This window comes from Anas acuta, chromosome 2 (genome assembly GCF_963932015.1).
Source record: "Anas acuta chromosome 2, bAnaAcu1.1, whole genome shotgun sequence".
In the NCBI taxonomy this organism is placed as follows: domain Eukaryota; kingdom Metazoa; phylum Chordata; class Aves; order Anseriformes; family Anatidae; genus Anas; species Anas acuta.
Genome location: NC_088980.1, coordinates 125,209,964 through 125,232,067, shown reverse-complemented (window position 1 = coordinate 125,232,067; position 22,104 = coordinate 125,209,964). Strand labels below are relative to the sequence as shown.

General features: G+C 36.4%; 1 protein-coding gene across 1 annotated transcript in view; it reads right to left on the bottom strand.

Annotated features, from left to right (window-relative positions):
• Positions 1–3,601: 3,601 nt before the first annotated feature.
• KCNB2 (potassium voltage-gated channel subfamily B member 2) overlaps positions 3,602–22,104 on the bottom strand; it is a 199,622-nt gene continuing 181,119 nt past the window's right edge. The window contains exon 3 of the mRNA XM_068672091.1: positions 3,602–13,125. Coding sequence (XP_068528192.1) covers positions 10,966–13,125 — 2,160 coding nt within the window. The 3' untranslated portion in view covers positions 3,602–10,965. The remainder of the gene's footprint in view (positions 13,126–22,104) is intronic.

The following is a 22,104-nucleotide window of genomic DNA, read 5'->3' as shown; positions in this document are numbered from 1 at the left end:
CAGCTGACCATCAGTTTAGCCCTGGAATGAGGGGCATTAATTGACGGAAGCCTTTGATTCCTGATCTATGGGCAGTGAAGGTAATGCCATGTCTAAGTTCCCATTTTCATTCTAGCAGAGAACAAAAATTTGAGTCAAAACCCCTGTGTTTCTTGCAAGATGCAGTTATGATTCTAATTTGTGTTTTCATTATGAACTAATGAAAAAAAAAGCAAAGTTACATTTTGTAATGATGGTATCATTACACTGTGTGACTGAGGAGAAAATAATGCTGAAATACTGAAAGCTAGCTGCTTACTTATGTTAAATTGATTTAGAAATTTAATAGCTGTTTATGAATATAATAACTTCAGGAATGGAATCTGTGGTGCACATAGATGTCTGCTTGTATTTCAGTTTTTGGATGAAAACCTGTAAATAGTGAAAAATGCTATTTGAGAAGTAATTTGAGTTATTTTACTGGGGGAGAATTTATTGTCTGACAGTCTAAAAATGAGTCAGCTCTGTTAACAACCTGTCTTGGATACATCCATTAGAAGTAGGTTTTTCATTTGGAGAAAGCTACAGTTTAGGCAGTTAAGAATCCTATATCTTTTCAGAAAAAACAAAACAAAACAAAACATTTTTTTTTTTTTTGTGTGTGTGGCCTGGAAAATGTCTTGCTGTCACCGCAGACAGGTAATGAAGATCTTTGTAGACTCTTTCTCCATTTGCTTATGGAGGTAATTGAGAGTTGTGATTCATGAGGTGCTGTGAAACCTTTAAAAACGTCCAACCTACTACATAATACAATATAGCCTTTTGTTTGTTTTTCCATTTCTATCATTCATAAAGATAGAAGAATGGACATGGGTTTGTAGAGACTAAAAACAGAAGGCCTGAACAGACTTTACTCAGTTTTTGATTCTTTTTTTTTTCTTTTTTTCTACATTCAATGAAAATTTGCATTAATGGAGTCAGCAGAAACACGGTATAAGCCTCTACAGTAAATTAAGGTTTAATGTAATGATATCCTGAGTAGGTTGATTTCTTTCCTAATATTTATATTAGAATAGCTTGAAATTTGTCTCCTGAATACATCAGAGTGGTGTACTTTTACCCTAGCCTGCTGGCATCTTAGTACATTGTGAATGAGATCTCTACCACCTGCTCAATTACAAGTCTGCTAGTACTTCTTCCTTTACGACCTAAGTCCTACTGCATGCTGCCTTTGCATCTTAGCATAAAATGGTTTGACTGCTTTCTCTCTGTGCTTGTGTTCAGCCACAGGTCAGACTGCACCAGTAGAATGGTGCATTTTCTGTACTTGTCTTTTTCTTGCTATGGAGTTGGAATGAGATGCTAGGGTGCTAGATATAAACTTATGTATTATTATACATGTTTACATGAGCTCCATAAACAAGAAATGAGAGAGAGGAGGAAACAGGAAAAGGTGAATAACCTAGAATGTGAAAGATCGCATAATCTCACAGCATGACCGCAGAGATTTTTAGCTGTGTCTAAACTACCGTGGTGTATCCTGCTCCCTTGACTGCCCAGACTCAGTGACTATTGGAAAATGCACCCACTCCATTACTCCTGTGTGGCTTAGTTTCCTTTCCATGCAGTCAAAATTTGGAGAGGAAGACTTGCGCAACCCTGAAGATGTGCTGTGGTGTGGGATTATAACGGAGCTGGAATGTGAACTTTTATAATTTTTTTTTGGTGATAACTTCAGGTACTATGGATATGTGTGTGGGCTGCAGAGAGCTTGTATATTGAGTAATATATTGAATAATATACAAAACTCAAAGTCCTCTCCTTAAAATGCAATTATTCTGATCAATGGTAAGAAGGGGAGACTGGGAAAAGCAATTAGAAGGATGTGGGGTTTGTTTTTAAAGGAAAGAGGAAGCTAGGAATGTGTTTAAGGTAGAACAGGAAGATGGAACAAATTTAGATTTATGGGCAGAACTACACATTCGGAAAAAGAACCAGAGAAAGAATATTTGTAAATAAAAATTATACTCCTTACTTTTTGAACCATACAGATACTCTATAAAAGTTGCATTTGCAGCAAAACTATGCCTGTAAAAAAATTAGTTATTTCCATGATTCATTTTGAAGGAAAAATGAAACAAACAAAACAAAACAAAAAATACTTTATTCCCAATACAAATTATACTTTCTCACAGTTTTGGGGCTATAAAAAGGTGGTCCACTTGCAGGTCCAAGTTAGGTTGTTGCTTACTAGCGAGGTGAACATGATAGTGGTTTATCTACCACTTCCAAATGTTAGGCTGAGGTACCTTGGTTTGAATATCCAGAACAAGCTACTAGGTATTTCCACACTTCTGCAGTAATGTTTACTCACCCTTGTAAAGCAATTTGAGGTCTTATATCTCTGACAGTGCAAGTAGTAATTAGCAGTAATGCTGAAGAGAGAGGAAAAAAAGGCTTAGAAGCACTGTATTTTTTTTAATAAACAATGGATTCTGACTTTATTTGCATAGCCAAATGAGTTATTTCTGTACACATTGTCTGCCAGAGATCCCTGTATAATAAAGTCAAGTAATGAAATCTAAGGACACTATGGATTATTGTTTTGGTATATATGCAATGCTCAATGTAAAGTGGTTTCATGCAGAGAACTGAAATGAGACACAGATGATTCATTTACACATTTATTTACTATCCTGCTTATTCTATCAGACTGAAATGGAGAACAATGCATTTATTTTACAGACATTTGACATAAATTAAACAGATATTTTGATGTTGAACAATTGTACAGACTACAACATGCATATTAATATGTAGATTGGTGCAGAAATATTTAGTTGATTAGCAAAACCTAGTATGACAAAAATAATAACCACATTTCCTTTTTTATGAAGTTAAAATGCAGCTGATATGAAGACATTGATACGAATACCACTAAATGTGAAAAGTTATTACTCTAATGGAATCAGATGGTTAGCTGGAAAAATAACGCTATTGTCAAACAGTCTTAGCTACAAAAAGAAATTAAATCAAAATGTTTCTAACAAATACAACAATAATGAAAAAAGCATGTTTGATGCAATTACCATTGCAAAATGCCCTATTATTTCCCTGCCCCACCCCCAAATGCGAAGCAAAAGCAGCATATTCTCCCACAAAATGTCTGGGGCATTTTGTAAAGGCAGATGAATGAGATTAGACAAGACTTATCACATAAGCTTTTATCTCCTAGTGACAGTTCTTTGAAAGAAAGATATGTTGTTAATAGAGCAGTTTATGACGAAATGTTGCTAATTCTGTAAAATTGACCAATAGTGAAGACACTGCTATCGCGCCAAGAGAACTTGAAAAATACTGTTGTGCTTTTTTGTTTGCAGCATTCAGAGCATTCACAGAGGAATACAAAGTAAAGTTCATTAAATCAATAGAACTAATAGTAGTCATGCTACCGTACCTATGAAACTAACACAGTAATAACTTATAAACATGAATCAGTACATAGTCTTAGTTGATATTTACAGTGATCTTAAAGCAATAGGCTATGTATTCAACTCTCAGGTTCTTTGTACTCTAATCCCTCCATGTTTCAGTTTATCAGCACAGCTCCTGTGACTTTTGAGAGTTACATAGGTAAAACTCTGCATAACTCTTTGAAAATTTAGAGGTATAAATCCAGAACTCTGCATCCTAGCAGAAGTACCCATGATTGTCCCCAACTGTGTTTTTTCTTTTTTTTTTTTTTTCTTTTTGCAATGTGTGTTAGAAACTGTTCCTTTTGACTAAAGCTATAATATATTGCTCCATCCTTCAGTTTTATATAGGCAGAATTCCCATCGGCTTTCTGCTTAAGGACTTCAAGAACAGGCATAAATGTTTTGTATTTGTATCTCCACTGAGAGATGCTATCTGAGCAAAACTTAGAGCCAAAACATAAATATAGAACATATGTCCTTAACCTTACAATCATTAAAAAAGTAATAATAATAATAATAAAAAAAAGAATAGGCTTTTTGTTTCTTGCATTCCCTTTTACAAGATATGCCCTAGAGATCAGAGCAACTAAGCACATCATCAAACCCTCCTAACCATGCAACATAAATCAATTCCAACTGATGACCCACATGGAAAGATACCTAGGCATAGTAGTTGGGCACAAAATAGTTCTGATCTTCCATCACTGCTTAGCCGTTTGCACAGACTTTTATTCATACCAGTATAAAGAGTTACTGTTAAGTTAGAATTACTTGCAGTCAGTTTTATCATTCTGCTGATTTAACAATTTTGGAGTGAGAGTCAAACTAGGGCTGTCAGTACTGCTTTAGTCAAACATAACACCAACTTTGGAGTAAATTGACTGTAGAAATATGCAATATTCAAGTGTGCAGCCCACATTGCAAACCACAACTATTCCAGTGTTCTGAAGAATATCAGACTGATTGGTTGAATATTTCCACCTAGGATAAGTGGGAGAATAGTCTGGGGACAATTTAATCTTTGGCTGTATATTACTCTTTTCATACATCACCATGGATGACAATAGCAAAATTTGCTTGAGTAAGAGATTTAGCCTGATTTCTGCAAAAATGTCAGTGTAAACATAACCACATAATTCTAGATTTAGAAACATGCAGATACATATGCCTGAAGAATCCAGCCCCTTAATTAATGAATTACTTTTGCTGCACAAGTCATAGCCCCTCAATAGAAAATACTTAAAAAACAGTACCTCAACTTCATTTTGTTACAGTAAATTTCTAAGATAATGTAATGCAAGACACAGCCTTTAGGTCTTATGTACCAAAATTTTTCTTTTGGTAAGTGTACTCTGTTACTCCTGCTGAAGTTAAGAATGAATTTATATATTTGAGATAAAAATTACTAATGAAAATAATAAAATGAAATTAATCACCCACACTGCTCTTACATTCAGGATTTGCATTAAACGCAGGACTACAATCAATGTCTAATGTAATGACATGTCACCATTCTGTTTGGTTCATGGGTATAATTAGGATAATCATGTAGGATAATAATATCTTTTGAATTAAATATTAGCTAATAGAATGTTCTTCACCTACTCCTCATTAGAGACACCAATAATATTTATGTTCTACTTCCTTCTTCTATGATGGGATCCATATGGGCTTGTGTTAGGTGTCATAAAAGAAAATTAAATGGCAATTAGTAGTAATATAGGACTATGATACCACTGCTGTTTTGAAAGAAATCTCCATTATGACTAAAAGGTAATACTTCTTAAATATTATTACACAATGTTTCCAAAATATATTATTTAACCCTGCAATGGAAGAAATACAAGGACAAGTATGTTACTCCATCTGTAATGTCACATGGTGTATGATTTCTGAACAAGAAACCATTGCATGGTTCAAACAATTTTGCATATGTCTGCCAGTCATCTAACCTTTCTTTGCTGATGGAACTGATATGGTGGCTGTGAAGGATTTTACTTCCAGAACACTCGATCTGCTTTACAATATGAAAACATTTCAGACAGAGTTTAAACTGAGTACCATTATGCTGGACAACAGACAAATTTTCATACTGGTACTGATAGCTATCTTATTAGCATGTAGCAGTGAGTTAGAAACTGCAAAGCTCTTGCAAAAGCACTGAACAAATGCATTGAAACATCTTGCAGGATGAGGAAGATACCAGAGGAGACAGAGCATTTTAAAGCCAGAAAACTTGTGCAGTTGTGTGATGGTATGGCTGCAACAATAACAGAAAGAAAGGTCACTCAGTACTTGTTCCTCAGTTCAAATGCAATAGAGCCCCAGAGTTAGTATCTATCTGGCCATTTGCACCTGACTACAAAAATATTTTTCTGATAAATAAGACACATCTTATTTGTTGGGTTATCTTCTGACTAATCCTAAGTAGAGGAGAATGTTGGTGTTTGGAGGGAAAAGATCAACAATGATAAGAATGCAGACTACCTTCTTTTTCAGGAAAGTCTTTTGGAAAACAGTTACAGATCAGATGTCCATATTAGATAAGTGGGTAACAACATTACTGAAAATCTCAGTAGAGATATGTTAGTTCTTGGATAAAAATTAAGATGGGCTAGGACTGTAATTAATCTTTTGTTACTGACATTTTTGCCTCATTAAGTGTGACCAAGGGCTATATAATATATGTTTTATTATATCTCTAGTTTATATAGTATATTAAAACATGCCTTGTCTACTTACGGTTTTCTGCCTTTCTTCCCCTTTGTTGTATTTGCATTTCCTGCTTGATCTGTGCTGACTACTTTCAAAAAAAATACGTTTTTCTTTTTTTTTTCTTTGATTTTTTTTTTTTTTTCATGAACAAAATATAAATCTTCATTTTCTATCCAAATGACCCCAAAATTAACTGAATGAAAAGAAGACAGTTAGGAAAGCCCTGGACATTTTTAGTCCATTTGCAATGGGACTTGAAAAAGACAAGTGGTATTTGTACTAAACTGTGCCTCAGAGATGAGGTTGCAGTAGTTAATTAAACAAATTGAAGCCAAAACTTGTTTCAAACAGATTTAAGGAAACAGAAACAAGCTCAGGCTACGTGTAGGGGAAGAGATCTAGTTTTAAGTGAACAAGTTGTTTTTCATTTAGAGAGGAGTATAAGAGTCAAGAAGTCAATTGCCATTTTGATTTATGTATGTGTTATAGGCAAAAATACAGTTTTCTGCACGCACTTTTGGTTACATAATCTTGTGCTAAAAAGAAACGGCTCTTTAAGTCAGTTGCTCTAGTGTTTGGATCAGATATCACCTCTTTTCCATTGCTAATGGTTGAATTTTGAGACCAATTTTGAAGTGAGGACACAGTGCATTAGATTTCTGCATTAGCACAGAAGCTCCTATATTCTATACAATGAAGCATTAAAAGGCCTTTTGTGTTTTTGTTTAAAAAAGTGTATTTTATAGAAATTCTCTAGTGCAATAACTTCCTACACCATGTTACATTCTTATTTGCTTCCCCTGTAAACAACTTTCCTGCATGAACTTACTTTGCAGTTTGTGCGATATATTATTCCCCCCACCCTGGATTTGGATTAATGTGACTGTTTACCCCAAAATTGTTCTGATTACTCTGTGAGCATCCTTTAAATGTGTACATTTGGTTTAATCATTGAAAATTAATTAAAACTTTGAATAAGGATTTTGCAGTTAGTACAAAATATAAAAAATAGGTTGATTGCAAAGCTATCTCCCTGAACAATCTTCATTTTCCAGCAATACAAAGATTCAGACTCCTTTCAGGTGCACAGGGGAAGAACCTAATCTCAAGACTCCTTAAGCTGTTTTGAAATTCCACAACTTTTGGAGACTGACTACAGAACTCCCCTTACTGTGGTGGATGGGCAATAGGTCTGAAATGGCTTTGAAATTTTAGAACAGCAGAAAATATACTCAGGTAGTTTTGCATAATTCGCTACATAGCAATTCAAATTCATGATGAATGAAGAGATCCTGGACTGCGTTTCTTATACATGCTGTGCTAAAATAAAAGCTAGGTCCAGCCTTGAAACTACTCAAGTAAATACTTGGATCAGGAGTTAGCCATGAGCTAGGTATTCAGGAGTGGATCACATGTATGCGGCCAAGACTGGAAATAGCAAATGTCTAAACCTGTGATTCTGGAAATAATATTCAGCATAGTCAAAAGCATATAACGAATCAATGAAATTTTAACAAAAGCTTGACCTTTTTTCCTTCAAAATTAAACAAACAAACAAACAAACAAACCACGTCTGTTAATAAAGAGAATTGCATTTCTTTTGCTTGTACAATTTCAAAATAACTGTGCTTCTCTGAAAACATTTAAAATATGACAGTGAATAAAGGCCTGGTCTTTTCATCTGGCTTATGCAGTTAAAGCTCCTGTTGATTTTACTCAAGAGTCTTGCTGTCCTCATTTACTTTCAGTCATTCCCTTTTTCTGGCAGACTTACATTGTTTTCAGGGGGAATTCATATGCACAAGGATTGAGGTTTTAATTTTACCACTATTGAATTTTTAGTGATTTTCACAGGGCAGAATCAGGTTTGCATCAAGTACTGTTTTAGCTCAGGAGAGCTTAGAGCTCAAATTTCTGCTCCTGCAAAAAAGTTCCCTATGGCTGGACTTCTCCCTTTCCAAAAAGTGGCACAGATCTGAGGGGACTTTCTGAAAGTGTAAGGGTCAGCTGAGAGAAAAAGCACACAGTAGGAACAGGACACAGACCTCAGTCTTGCCAGAACAACACCATTATATTGAATGGGATTTTTCTGCGGATCCAGAGCATGGGATCAAGTCCTGTTTGGACTTAATTTGGTCTTCATTAGTCCACTAGGATGTAAAGGCAGATAGAACAGGCCCATGTGATTTCATTAAAACTGCACATAGAAAATGCAAACCAACGCTTTAGGCATATAAAAATTGACCGGCATTTAGTTTTTGTCACTGAAAATATCTAGCAAGAAAAAAAAAAAAAAAAGATTAATGATTATAAAGTACTTGATAGCTAAGTTTTGGATCAGTGAGACAATATGATCAAAATGTTAAGCAGGATGCCATATAAATAGGTAAAATTGAATGCAGCAACAAGTTGCAATGAACTGCAACTAAGGACAAAAACCAGTTGTTATTATTATTATTATTTTTAATTTTGAGAATTAATGACCAGACATTGTTCTGAAGAAATAATATTATATTCCCAGTGTTTCGAATGACTGAAGATATACCTTGATGTTTATCTTGTTGTGGAAATCTACCCTTACATATATATATATATATATATGTATGTATATATATGTATGCATTTTTTTTTAAACAAAGGGACTGTTCTGTGCTCATTATTTGGTCCAGCCACCAGAGTCCGTGTTTCAGAACTTTTCAAACTTGCCTCTTTTCCATGTGGCAGGCTTGAATGAGGTCTGTGGCATCAGCCCAGTTATCTCAAGCAGAGGGCAATGTTGCAATAAAATGCTTGTTCTTTTGCATTATATGTACTAGGTGCTATTTTTTACTCATTTAAATGACAGAAAATGACACATGAGTAAAAAGTAATCAAGTTCCACTATGGGAAATAGAAGCCTGTTGTTTTCAACCACATCTTGGTTAGTCTAAAGTGCTTTTAAGGCTCCCATTCTTGTCTCAGTCTTTTCATGTTTATTGTTAGACTCCTGACCTGGATTATCTCCCTTTTGTGCTTAGGGAAGTGAGAGGCTCAGTCTCAGGCAACAGGCCCATGGAGGGAATTCATGCTCATCAGACTTAACTGCTGGACCCTCTGACTGTGAGACTGGACTTACTGCTCTTACAAAACTTACAGCTTTGTAAGAAATTGATTGAGGAAGCATCCAAATTCAGCAGAAATCAGAGGACAGAAAAAAAAAAAAAAAGACATTCTGTTTTCAAAAAAAAAAAAAAATAAAAAAGGACATTTCATAGGGCATGTATGTGTAGCTGCATAGTTTTGCTTATGATTAGGATTTTTTGATTTAGGAAATTCAAGCAATCTATAGTTATTTTATTATTATTATTATAGCACAGGAAGGTACTGGTGCTGGATAAAAAATTAATAGCTTTTTTCAGACAGTGGTTAAGTTCATACTTTGTAATGAAGGCTTTGGTTCAACATCTTTTACAGAATGGATACATAGCTGGAGAATATCAGGGAAAACACAGATGCTTTGGCAGGTGTCTATGGAACTACTGACATTTCCCTTTGTAAGGAAAAACCTATGCTCAGCTTTTGCAACAGCCATTGGATTATGGGTTGAGGCAAAGCTGGTGAGTCAGGTGATACCTCCTGTCAGTTTAAGCTTGTCTCTTACGACCTTACCCCGTAATGACTTTAGTAGCACTGCCATTACTGAAGTGTGGGCACTGATTTGGAGCTAGAAGGGAAGGAGAGCTGTCAAGAGTTCTCAAAGATCACGTAGAAGCAAATATTTTTAAATCAAAGGAAAAAAAGAACATGGGTTATATTTCTGTTAAGATCAAATATACTATGATTGAGAACTTTTGAATATGTCTATATAGCCTTTGGCACAATTTATTGCCACAGAAATAATTCTATGTTGTTTTTTTTTTTTTTTTTTTTTATTTCATTAATTTTAAAATGGAACATTTTTTTTTTTATTTCTTAGTTATGAAATGTTGGCAGTATTCTATAAAAGTATCAAATGCTTCAAGTTCTGGTCATTAAATCTTTGCTTTTCCTCACAGGATCATTAATTAAAATGACAAATGCAGTAACAAAAATTATGCAAATTGAAAAAAAAAAAAAAACACAACAAAAACCAACTACAATTTACAGCACAGGTAAATTAAAATACTGTAGTCCCTTAATTAACAGATATATCATGAGCTTTTTAACAGAAAGCAAGATATGTGAGATGCTTTAAGTAGAAGTTGCAATTTTGCAACATAAGTCTGTACAAAACCTCCAGGCAGCACGCTGTGAAGGAAGTACCTGTGTCCCAGGAAATTCTTTTTCCATAAATCCTTGTTAACAGTAGCTTTCCCCCCAACCCCAAACTATTTACATATATATGCATTTTGCAAGCTCGAAGCACCTTGTTTCACATCATTATGAATGCATGCATTGACATTTCATCCTTTCATGTGCAAATTCTAAAATTCGTTGTAACCAAGAAAACAAAAAAGTTAAAAGAGTTCAAAACCTGTCTACAATCATAAGTGAAAGGATCAAAAATGTCAGATGTTGCAGAACACTGGCTCCTAACAGAGCTCTCTTTATTTTATTCACTGTTCTTGAGTCAATTTTTTCCTTTTTTTTTTTTTTTGTTTTCAATTTGTTACAAAAAGCAGTCTTATTTTTTAATTAAACAGTATTTAAACTAAACAATTCTTCATGCCATGCAAAAATAACATTTTATGCACTTTTTGAGGCTTTCCATGTTTTAGTTCATAGGCATTACTAACTGTGGCTTAAGAAACAGTATTTTTATTGCTCTTGTAACTAGTCACATGCTAGTTTCACGTGTGGGACAGTAACCAGTTTCTCCTGGACTTGAATGAATTTCTGGGGCAAATAAATGGTTTTCCATTTTGTGACCTTCTTGGTTACTGTCTTTCTTTACCTCACCCACAGCATGGTAAATGTCTTGAGTACAGTTGTGACTCATGCTTTTGGGTGAAGAGCTGACCTGTGGCTCCTCTGTTAAATGGTTGCCATCACCGTGTTTATCCCCACAGCAATTTGTCTTGATATCCTGTTGTTTCTCATGTTTTATACCGTGTAACTCCATAAACTCTTCTTCTTCTCCAGTGTCTATTTCGGTGAAGCTTCTCCTTTCTTTTGACGGAAAAGTGAAAATTTTTTGTTTGGGAAACAGAGGGGATGATTTTTTGGAAGATCCCTGACAAAGTCCTGGTGCATCAGCACCAAGTAAAGGTCGTTCACCTTGGGGTGAATTTTCTTCCAGGAGAATGGTGCTGATGTGCTGAGGGGTAGCCTGGGTAAAGTCTACTCCTGCCGTCACTGGCAGTGGCCTTGCAGTGCTAGGTGGCGTTTGTGGAGCACCACCTCTATTGTCTTTAAAATTAACCTTAAGGGATCTGGATTTTAATGGATTGCTACCTTTCAGAGAACTTTTGGGGCTTTCCATGGCACTGTCAAAATGTAAGTGACCATGCAAAACAGCTTGGGATCCACTGCCATCACTAAGAGCTCTGTCAATTGGATTATAGTCAAAGGTGATATCTGTTGGAGAAAACATTCTGTCTTTTGTGAATGGTATAAACTGAGAACTCCTTACTCTTTGGTTGTCTTCTGGGTTAACAGAATCAGTTGGGAATCTCATTTGCAAGTGAGAGCTAGGAAACAAAGAAAGGGGAGACCTCTCCGTTTCCGTGAAGTCAGTGGCACAGCTGGCAAAGCTGTCAATACTGGATGTGCTTCTCATGTCCGTTATGATGTCTGTAGGTCCGGGTGGCAACGGATCTCTCTGGCCTGTAACTTCTTCCATCTCTATTTCTTCTTCATACATGGGTGGCTTTGCTGACTGGTCTTGGTAACCGGCATTCAGATTAGGCTGAGACTGAGTTTTAGTAATTTCATTATATAGCATTTCCAATTTCTGGGCACTGAGGTGCTGTGGGCTGGAGGATGCTGCAGCATTGTTTAATTGCTCGTGGGAGTCTTGTTGACTAACTTCTTGGTATTTGTTATCATAAGACTTGTTTGAGCTTGTTTCAGACATTGTCCTTCTGGCCCATTTCCACCGGCTTGGGGAGAGGTGGTTGTCATCGACTGTCTCCTTCAGGTTAGCTGCTTCTCCAGGCTTACTTGGATCTACTGCTACATCTATCATTTCCATACTGCGAGCAAAGGCATCTTTCAGGTTCATGGAGACAATGCTGCCATTTCTTTTAGCTCGCTCAAGTGCTTCTCTCCTCTTAATTGCCTTCTCTTGTCTTTTCTGCTCCTTGTAAAACTCTGAGAAATTGTTCACAATAATTGGTATGGGCAGGGCTATGACCAGCACTCCAGCAATACAGCAAAGTCCTCCAACTATTTTACCTAACAAAGTCTTAGGATAAATGTCGCCGTATCCTACAGTAGTCATAGTAATTGTTGCCCACCAGAATGATGCAGGAATACTGGTAAATTTTGTAGCATCCTCATCCTTTTCAGCAAAGAATACAAGACTTGAAAATATCATTATTCCCATGGCTAAAAACAATATCAACAAGCCCAATTCATTGTAACTCCGCCTGAGAGTAAAACCTAAAGACTGAAGGCCTGTTGAATGTCTGGCAAGTTTAAGAATCCTTAAGATCCTCATAATACGAAATATCTGAACCACACGTCTGACGTTTTGGAACTGCAGTACACTTTTATTGGACTCTGTGAGGAAAATAGTGACATAGTATGGCAAGATAGCCAGTAAGTCAATGACATTTAATGGGCCTTTGAAGAATTTCCACTTATTTGGTGAGGACAGAAAACGCAAAAGGTACTCCATGGTAAACCAAGCAATACACACAGCTTCAACGTGTGCTAGCTGAGGGTTGTCATTTGGCTGCCCAAATTCATCTATTTCTTGAAGCTCTGGCAGTGTGTTAAGAGACAAAGCAATAGTGGACAGTACGATGAACAGAATGGACACAATGGCCAAAATCTGTAAAACAAAATAAACAATGTTTTGGTTAGACTGATGCAAGTGTATTTGTCAGGGTCTGTTTGTGTCAAATAAACTCAGAATGATGGAAGCTGTTTTGACTCTTGCATTCATTATTTGGTTTTAACGTTTTGATTTTTCCACAGAGAGAAAACATTAAAATCATCTAGACATGGTCAAAATCCTATTGTTTTACTGTCTGTGGTAAGCCAGTTCATTTCAGAAAGGCAAGCCATATCTCATCTTACTATTTCTTAAGTTACAAATGAAAGTATTATGTAGTGTTGCGAGTTATCAAGTGAAGAATATAAAGGTCCTATCAGTGTGCAGAACATTAATCTATTAGTTTTCTGCATGAAGTGTAATTATGTAAAACTGTATCCAGTGCAGAGAAATGATTGGGTAATACAGTGTGTAAGCTGTCAGTTTAGTATGTGCGTACCTTCCTAGTCATGCATTAATTTATGAGTCAAAAGCCAAAACTAAGAAAACAAGAGGTATTTTTCAGGGGACTAGGCCTGTCTAATTGCAATATTTGGACAAATTTTAGGTGTTACAAGAACTGAAGATATTGACTCTGAATTAGGTAGAGAGGATTAATACATTAGAAAGTACACAGCAGGAAGAGAGTAAACCCAGTTTCTCATAATCATTAAAATATGGAAGTAGATGAATATTTCATATTAATAATGCTTTGATTTCAGTCTCAGGAGATGGGTTCTATGAAATATGTTATCATTCGTTTTGGTGAGTTTCAGGCACCTCATGCCTGATGCCCTGTCACGTTGCCCAGAATTGCTGGTCATCCTCATTTACAGAACCAATATTATGAAAACAAATAGATTTATCAGAGAACATAATGTTTTTATTACAAAGTTTGCTTATTCATATTCAAGGTAATATACATGTAGACAACCTTGAGATGGTGTGCAAAGTGTTAAAGTGATGAGAAAACTATTATAACATTTTACTTGGATAAAAATACATTATTGCTTTGGTTAGGAGTCCCAAGTAAATCCAGGTTTTCATTAGAAATACTGAAATTATTTTCTGTTTTAAAGCTCAGTTTAAGCTCATTCTTAAAAACATTTGCTTTCATTTCTCAGAAATGATGCTGTTAAATCCATTTGGTGATGTTTCGTGTACTTCCAAGGACACACTAGGTCTGATAAAATTGCTGTGATACCCAACCAGAATGACATGCAGCTGGGCAGACTGCAGGTGTGATTAGTATAAGGGAAGCGATTGGCCACAGCAGTGATAACAGTTCTAGAGATGGAAATGCCACCTCATTGTGTCTGTGAGAAAAATAGCAGTAAGCCTGTTTCAGATGTGGGTTAATAAACACAAAGTTGGCTCTCTAAGCACAAACCAAAATTACTCATGAGGGTTCATATTTAGCATCATGTACTTATGTGCTGTATTTGTCCCTCTTCAGCTAAAAATAGTACAGAACAGGTAACACCTTTCATATTTTGAAGTGTTTCAGAAAAATTTGTATTTCTCCCTTCCAGTGCTGCTTCTGCCATTTTTCTTTTGAGTTGTATTTATTAGTGGAATAAGATTCATTTATTCCTCCTGTCAGGTGAGGTGTGAACCAACTGTCTTCGTTCTTCAAACAGCCCATCCAGAAGACATATTCTGGTTCATCTGTGCTGTTTAGGGGGTCATACATCCTTTTAAAGCTTCTGCTACCCACAACAGAAAAAGAGGCCAATCTTAGTAAAGATTTTGTTAACATGATAAATAAAATGTGGGCAATAACACTGAACACATAGGCAGGGCTGAATAATGGAATTTGTGATGGCCTGTAGCCAGGGCAGAGGCAGACAAAAGGAAACACTATTGTGGAGCAACAACTGCCATCTAGACTGTGAAAGTTGGCTGTATCACATTTCACTGTGAAAAGGTTTGATGCTTAAATAAAGTATAGTAGGTTCTCCACTTCAATGAAATTACTGTGAAATAAATAGTGCATGCTTGAGTTCTCTAACCTACTCAATAATATAATTATGCTTTCAAAATTCAAAGAACAAATAAACACATACTAAGCATGGCACAGATCTGAATTGTTGAGCTTGCAGTTTCTGTCAGTCAAACTGATGGCTTCCTCATTTTGGCCTGCATCAGCATGTTAATAATAGTATGGAAAAAAAAAAAGTTGTAGAATACAAGGACACAATTATTTGACATGCATTGTTCTTAGAAAATAAAATCATGAGAACATAGCTGTCTGATTGTCATCACATTGATTTTAATTAGGAAACACTGGTCTTTCAAAGTCTCTCATATGGAATTTATTTTATGTCTAAATATTCACCAGCATACAAAACACCCTAGGAAAGAGGTGAGTCACTTTATAGCACCCCTTCTTTCACTGTGTGACAGTGTTAAAATTGCATACAAGACAGGTTATTTCATAGGTCTTGAATATATAATTTGCATGTCCAGAGTTGCTACCCAGAGTATTTCATTGACAATAACTAGCTATTTGTTCAAGCCATGCATTCAGATGGTGGTAACATGCAAATCTGAACTCTGCCAGCTCTTTTAATAAAATATACACAATAACAAGCCTGAGATTTTTAGTGTTTTATATATACAGAATCCCAGAATGGTTTGGGTTGGAATGGACCTTAAAAATCATCTAGTTCCAACTCCCTGCAATGGGCAGGGACACCTCCCACCAGACCAGGCTTCTCCAAGCCCCATCCAGCCTGGCCTTGAACACCTCCAGGGATGGGGCATCCATAGCTTCTCTGGGCAACCTATTCCAGTGCCTCACCACCCTCTGAGTGATGAATTTCCTCCTAACATCTAATATAAATCACCCCTCATTTAGTTTAAAGTCATTCCACTTTGTCCTATCACTACATCCCCTGATTCAGACTCCCTCCCCAGCTTTCCTGCAGGCCCCCTTTAGGTACTGGAAGACCACTGTAAGGTGAGCCTTCTCCAGAGCCTTCTCCAGGCTGAACAAACCTAACTCCCTCAGCCTGTCTTCGTAAGAGAGGTGCTCCAGCCCTCTAATCATCCTTGTGATCCTCCTCTGGACTTTCTCAAAAGATGTTGAAGTCCTTATACTTGGAGTGCCCAAACCTGAACACAAGGTGACCACAGTGTAAGGTCTTACAAGAGTGGAGTAGAGGGAGAGAATCAGTCCCTTGATATTATCTGTAAGTATGATGTAAGTACCATTGGGGAAAAATACAGCAAAGGAAAGTGCTTTGGTTTATTCTGCTTCTAGAATCTCAGATTTTCATTTGTCTGAGACTTTGTTCTGTAATTAAAGTTCTGCATGAATCACACACAGCATGTTTTAATAATTGCAATTGATTAAATTTTCTAAGTCATTAGACAAAGAGTGACAGAGGATCAGTAGAAAGAACAATAGCAACTATGAGAAGAAGAGGAAGTGATTCTCTTTTCTGAGTCTACACTGCAGATCACATTTTCCTGGTAAATCCCCATTGAACAGATGTAGTTTATACCAAAAGAAGCACTGAGTTTATAAGAAAGGTCTGTAGCAATCTGCTAGGCGAGCTATGCTGATACATAATAATAATAATAATAATAATAATAATAATAATAATAATAATAATAATAATAATAATAATAATAAATAAACAATCCTCTGATTGGATCTTTGTTAGCAAAACTTCCTGTCTGTTGGGACATGTTTCTGGAACTGTATTCTGGACTGAAATGCCTCGAAAATTTTGATCACAGCTTAGCAATTCTTGACATATTATTTCTAATTTGCACACAGAAAATAAACAATATTCTGCTTAAGTAAGTTATTCTGGCATCTTATGTCATTTAGCTATAGTTCTACAAAAACACATTAAAAATTCAAATCTTATTAAACTTTAAAAATATTTCCTTATAAATTGCAAAAAGTTTCCAGAAGAATGGACATACTGAAAGTCCTTCCTTATGAGCTGAGTATAAGGCATTTGAATCTACTGCTGATTAAATGAGTAAAACATCCCTTAACAGGCTTCTCCAGATACTGTTGTTTCTCTTTTTTGGGTGTCACGGAGTGGCAGCAGTCTCCTGAAAATTAAGTGGTCTTCCAGTATTAAATTGTGACTAAAACTCAGCTTTTTTTCATGTGCATCCAAGCAATATACTTTCTCATCTCATCACTCAGTATTGCAAGCACTGTGAGGACTTCTGCATAGAATGAGCATACAAACTGAGGCAGAAGATAAAGATAATAATAGAACAGGCTTCAAATTGCTCCTTGCAGTTCCGCAACAACTAACACTATGAAAAGGCTTCTGACATAATCAAGACACCAGTGCAATTGTTATATAAAGCAGAGAAAAAGTATACATTAAGTTCACACTTGGGGAAAATTCACTTGAGCCATATCTAACAGCCAAGGCAGTATATTTGATTAATACAGGTTTCAAACTGTAATTAAGTTAAAACAGTATTAGCAATGTTTCCTAAATTTTTATTCCAGGGTAGGATCTAGACCATTTAAGTAACAGATGACAATATAGTTTCATTACTTTTCAGATCTGAGTTTGCATAGGCACTGAAGTTTATCAGGCCATTACATATTCTTCTCCTTCTGCATCTAAATTTATGACATTATCTTCTTATAAAGCATTCTGGCAGTATCTTTAGCTCTGGCTTTAGAAAAGCAGAACAGACAAAGAGTCATTGTTCAGCTCCTTAAAGACTTATAAGCAAACTGTTATTTTTGGAGAACTAACCAAGTTTCCCGGGCACTTAGCTATAGTTGCCTATATATTCTCTGAAGTGTTTGCTCTTGGGATAAGTGTGTTTAGATCTCAATTTGGGCAGATAGATAGATGAAGCTGGTTTAGGTTCTTCAGAGAAACCCGTAGCCAGAAAACCATGCTGCATCTTGTACAAAAGTACAAGAGCCAGTCACAGGACTCCCAGCTTCCTTTGCAGTTGTGTTACAGTTATATTACAATTATGTTTGTAGTTATGCAAACCATCACTACAAATGGAAAATTTCCACTATTTATGTGTATCTACCCTTTCAGAGTACACCTTTCATCTCTTTCTACTTCTCTGGCATAACCTCTGGTTTCAGATATCAGGAACAGGTCTAACAGTCCACATAGACTACAGTGTTTAATTTTTGAAAAATAAGATGGAGGAGAGGGGAATAATTTAACAGAACAACATGAATTTAATCCATTTTACAGCTCTATCACAATTGCCCTTTCAAGAACATGTCAGATAATGGCTCTGACAACATGTGTAATCACTGAACAGCTTCTCTCTGCTACTCTTGATCTCTTTCCTTGATGACATTATTTAGAATTCTGACCTTTCATTTCCTCTTTTCCATGGATCATTATTATTAATATTTTTAAGGACTCCATCTGAATGTTCTGCATTGATCTTTCAGGGATATTCATTAAGCCTGACATTAGCTCTTCTTGTTGTACTCATCTGGGGACTAAGTGATTTGCAGTCTTTTCTTTTGTCTCTTTGCACTGGGATGAATGTCACCTTAAAAGCTTAGGGTAGAAATGCTCATCTGGGAGATTTTCACTGAAGATTTCTTGTCTAGCTCCATGTATACTCCTTATCATATCCTCAGCTATGAGAAGTGACTTTTTCACCAGTAGATGAGCAGCCACTCATCTGTCTTCAGCTCAGCCTGACAGAAGCAAGTTCTCAATAAGCTAGTGAATTCAAGTACTTCTAGACGCTTATTCATGGTTCGATGAAGTTCAATGGTGGCTCCACCTGAGTAGTCACTTCTTAAGTGGCATGTGTTCAGGGATGGGCTGTCCTGCACAGACTAGGAACCAACACCTGTTGTAATGAAGATGAGGGCAGGTAGTCAACAGGACAGCCACTTCTGCAAAATGACCTGACCTTCAGGTCCCACAGGTCTGAGGAGTAGCTGTTTGCTGCATACTAATTTCAGTATGTATGGGAGACTAATGATAAAACAATCATGATCTCAATGATGATAATAAGTCTAGCAGAAGAAAGAGTAATCAGTTTTAGGTGAGATTTTACCATTAGGTCATTGAAACCTCTTAGCACAGTTATATTTGAGCTAGGTATTTTAAAACCAGCTTATACTACTAGCTCAGGTCTACCTGAGCTGGAAGAATACTACTGCCTTGGCATAATTTTTCCTTCAGAATTTCAATCATGAAGCCTTTCTGTGTAACTGATATCCTTCCCTGCTTGAGAGCCCTGCATGAACTCATTTTTCTTTCCACAATGTCTTACCATGTCTACTGGTCTTCCACGTTGTGCTGAACTTTCCATTCCATAGACTAGTATTTGCCTTAGAAGACCTAGATCCTCAGAGAGGATAAATCTGCTTAGTGAACGTTCCCATTTTACGTAGCCTGGTGTATTTCTGGTTTAAACTAACAGTAACAAAAATGCATTTCTCCTGCATTCTGTCACAGGTAAATTACTGCTTTTTGCATTAATGCTATTCAGATAACAGTAACAGAATATGTCTTTCCTGCACTCTGTGGTGGCCAAACTGAATTTACTTACAGACTTAATTATTCCTTTATGGAAGAAAGACTTTAGGGTTTGCACCACCTAGAATTTCAGCATCAAGATTTAGTAAAATGTGGCTTTGTCCACTTGATTGTGGCTGAATACAGAGGTCATTTGGTATAAGACAATCTTCCCATGGATAACATGGGAAAATGAAGGCCCAGGGAGTATGAACTGAGTCTGTATGCATCTGAATATGGAGACCATTAAAGTTCACTAGAACACTAGTGGTGTATTAGGTACGTAGTAGAAAATCAAGTACATATCCCTAAAATTTACTGGATATATTTATGTGCTGGTTTTACTCAGCTGGACAGCCAAGCTCCACCACAATCAGTGGCAACACAGGCCTGAAGAAACCTGCTGTAAGTGATTATGAGCATGACATGAGGATGATACTTGAGGGACCTGTTTGGCAAATATCAGAGACCTTAAGTAGTCACAGATGAAGGCTCTCTACACAGCCTGGGAAGAAGCACATTTATTCAGTTCAGCGTGAATGGAGACAACCCTGAATACTGTTTATTTAACACAATGCCACTCAGCATTTCTTGGATTTGCTAACAAAGATTAAGAGCCATACTGAGTCAGTTCTAATATTTTCTGTAGAATAGCAAAAGGCAATCTCAGCTGGATGCTTGAAATCAATTATGTCATGATAAATAGCAATTTTCCTACTACTTCTTAATGTAGAAGAGCTAGAAGATCCAGAGCTGGTGGAAGTTAATGGGAATTGCGGCTACTGCTTTATTTATTTATTTATTTATTTATTTATTATTTATTAGTAGGATTTGCATAAGTCCATGAATTTTTCAGTCATTATTGAAAGCAGAGGAGCTAGTACTTGCTCATAATTATTATGCAACTATTTTAATCAATTCATTGATTTCATATATGTGAAAATATAAAGTATATCTAGCAAAAGTTTTATTTGCTGTATAAGAGTAGGAGGGATTTAACTCCACATTACAGATAAACACACAAAAAATAAATTCAGGAGTCATGCTAAAGGCTTTATAAAATAAATTCATGTTTGCAGAGCTTTTTGCCAGTTTCATTTGACCTCCCTAAATTTCGTTTAGGGTTTCAAAACTTTTTCAAAAGCAAAGCAAAGCAAATCAAGCCAAACTCTCCCTCCCCTAACAAACTGAAGAGGCAGGATGCTCTGCGACTCTATTCTCCATCCAGCAGCTGGGCTGATGGTCAGCTCCAGGGAAGCGAAGGGGAGGTTGGAAGAGGAGCCGCGGGGCGCGGGCAGGGGCGGGGAGCTGTCCCCTGCCGCGGTGCTGAATGCGGGCAGAGGCAAGAATCATCGAAAGGCTCGGGTTGGAAGGGACCTTAAAGGTCATCTAACTCCAACCCCCTGCCATAGGCAGGGACCCGAACCACTAGATCAGGTTGCCCAAAGCCCCATCCAACCTGGCCTTGAACACCTCCAAGGATGGGACATCCACAGATTCTCTGGGCCTCACCACCCTCTGAGTGAAAAATTCCAAGAGTGAGCTATTGTGATGCACCCACTTACACTGCAGAACCATTTTATGCTATCTCCTCAAATAGAGGAAAGTATGGAAAATAAAACACTTACAAAGATGATACTGGAAAAAAAAACAACAAACACAAAACAACAACAAAAACAAAACAAAACAAAAAAACAAACAGATAATGCTGGCACAATATTTCTCAGACAAAATACCATTGAAGTAGGCTGTGAAATGTCTCTAGGGGTAAGAGATGTCTTTTTACTATGTGTTAATAAATAGGCTATTAATAACAGCTGGCAAAACTGTAATTGTTTTGCTCCAAATGTGGTGGAGCTAAACAAACAGGAGCAATGAAAAATAAAACAAAATGAATAGCTTAGCTCTAAGAACTTTTGGTTCAATCTCCATATTGGGAGGAATCCTCAGATCCGGTGTACTCAGATCTGGTTATTTTGATATTACTCATTTTGATGTTAACATATATCTTAAAACATAAAGTTGCATGTAACTGTTTTCAAAAAGAGATACTATGAAAACTGAAAATTCATTTTCTTGGTTGTCACTGTTTGTATTTATCATTTAGTTTTAATGAAATTTGTCTCCAGTTGAGACCTCGTATTATTAACCTGGAGTGTACACTCAAGTCTAATTTGCTGACAACCATGTTATGATTATTGCTAAACTATCCTCCTTCTATTATCTTTCTACCATTGTCTGAAACTGTCTTTTAGCAATTTAATACAGTGAGCAGGGATGACCTCCCACCTGAAGACTGCTGTTATCTATCAAAGAGATTTGCTAGTCAGCCGTATTTGAAATTATGACAGGCACAGAAGCCAGACATAATCTTTACTCACACTTTTAAAATAGTTTTTCTATCTTGGCTTCATGTCAACTTCTATATATATGTCAGAACTGCAGTTCTATATAAAATGTCTACATCAATCTATAGTTTTATATAAAGAGTATG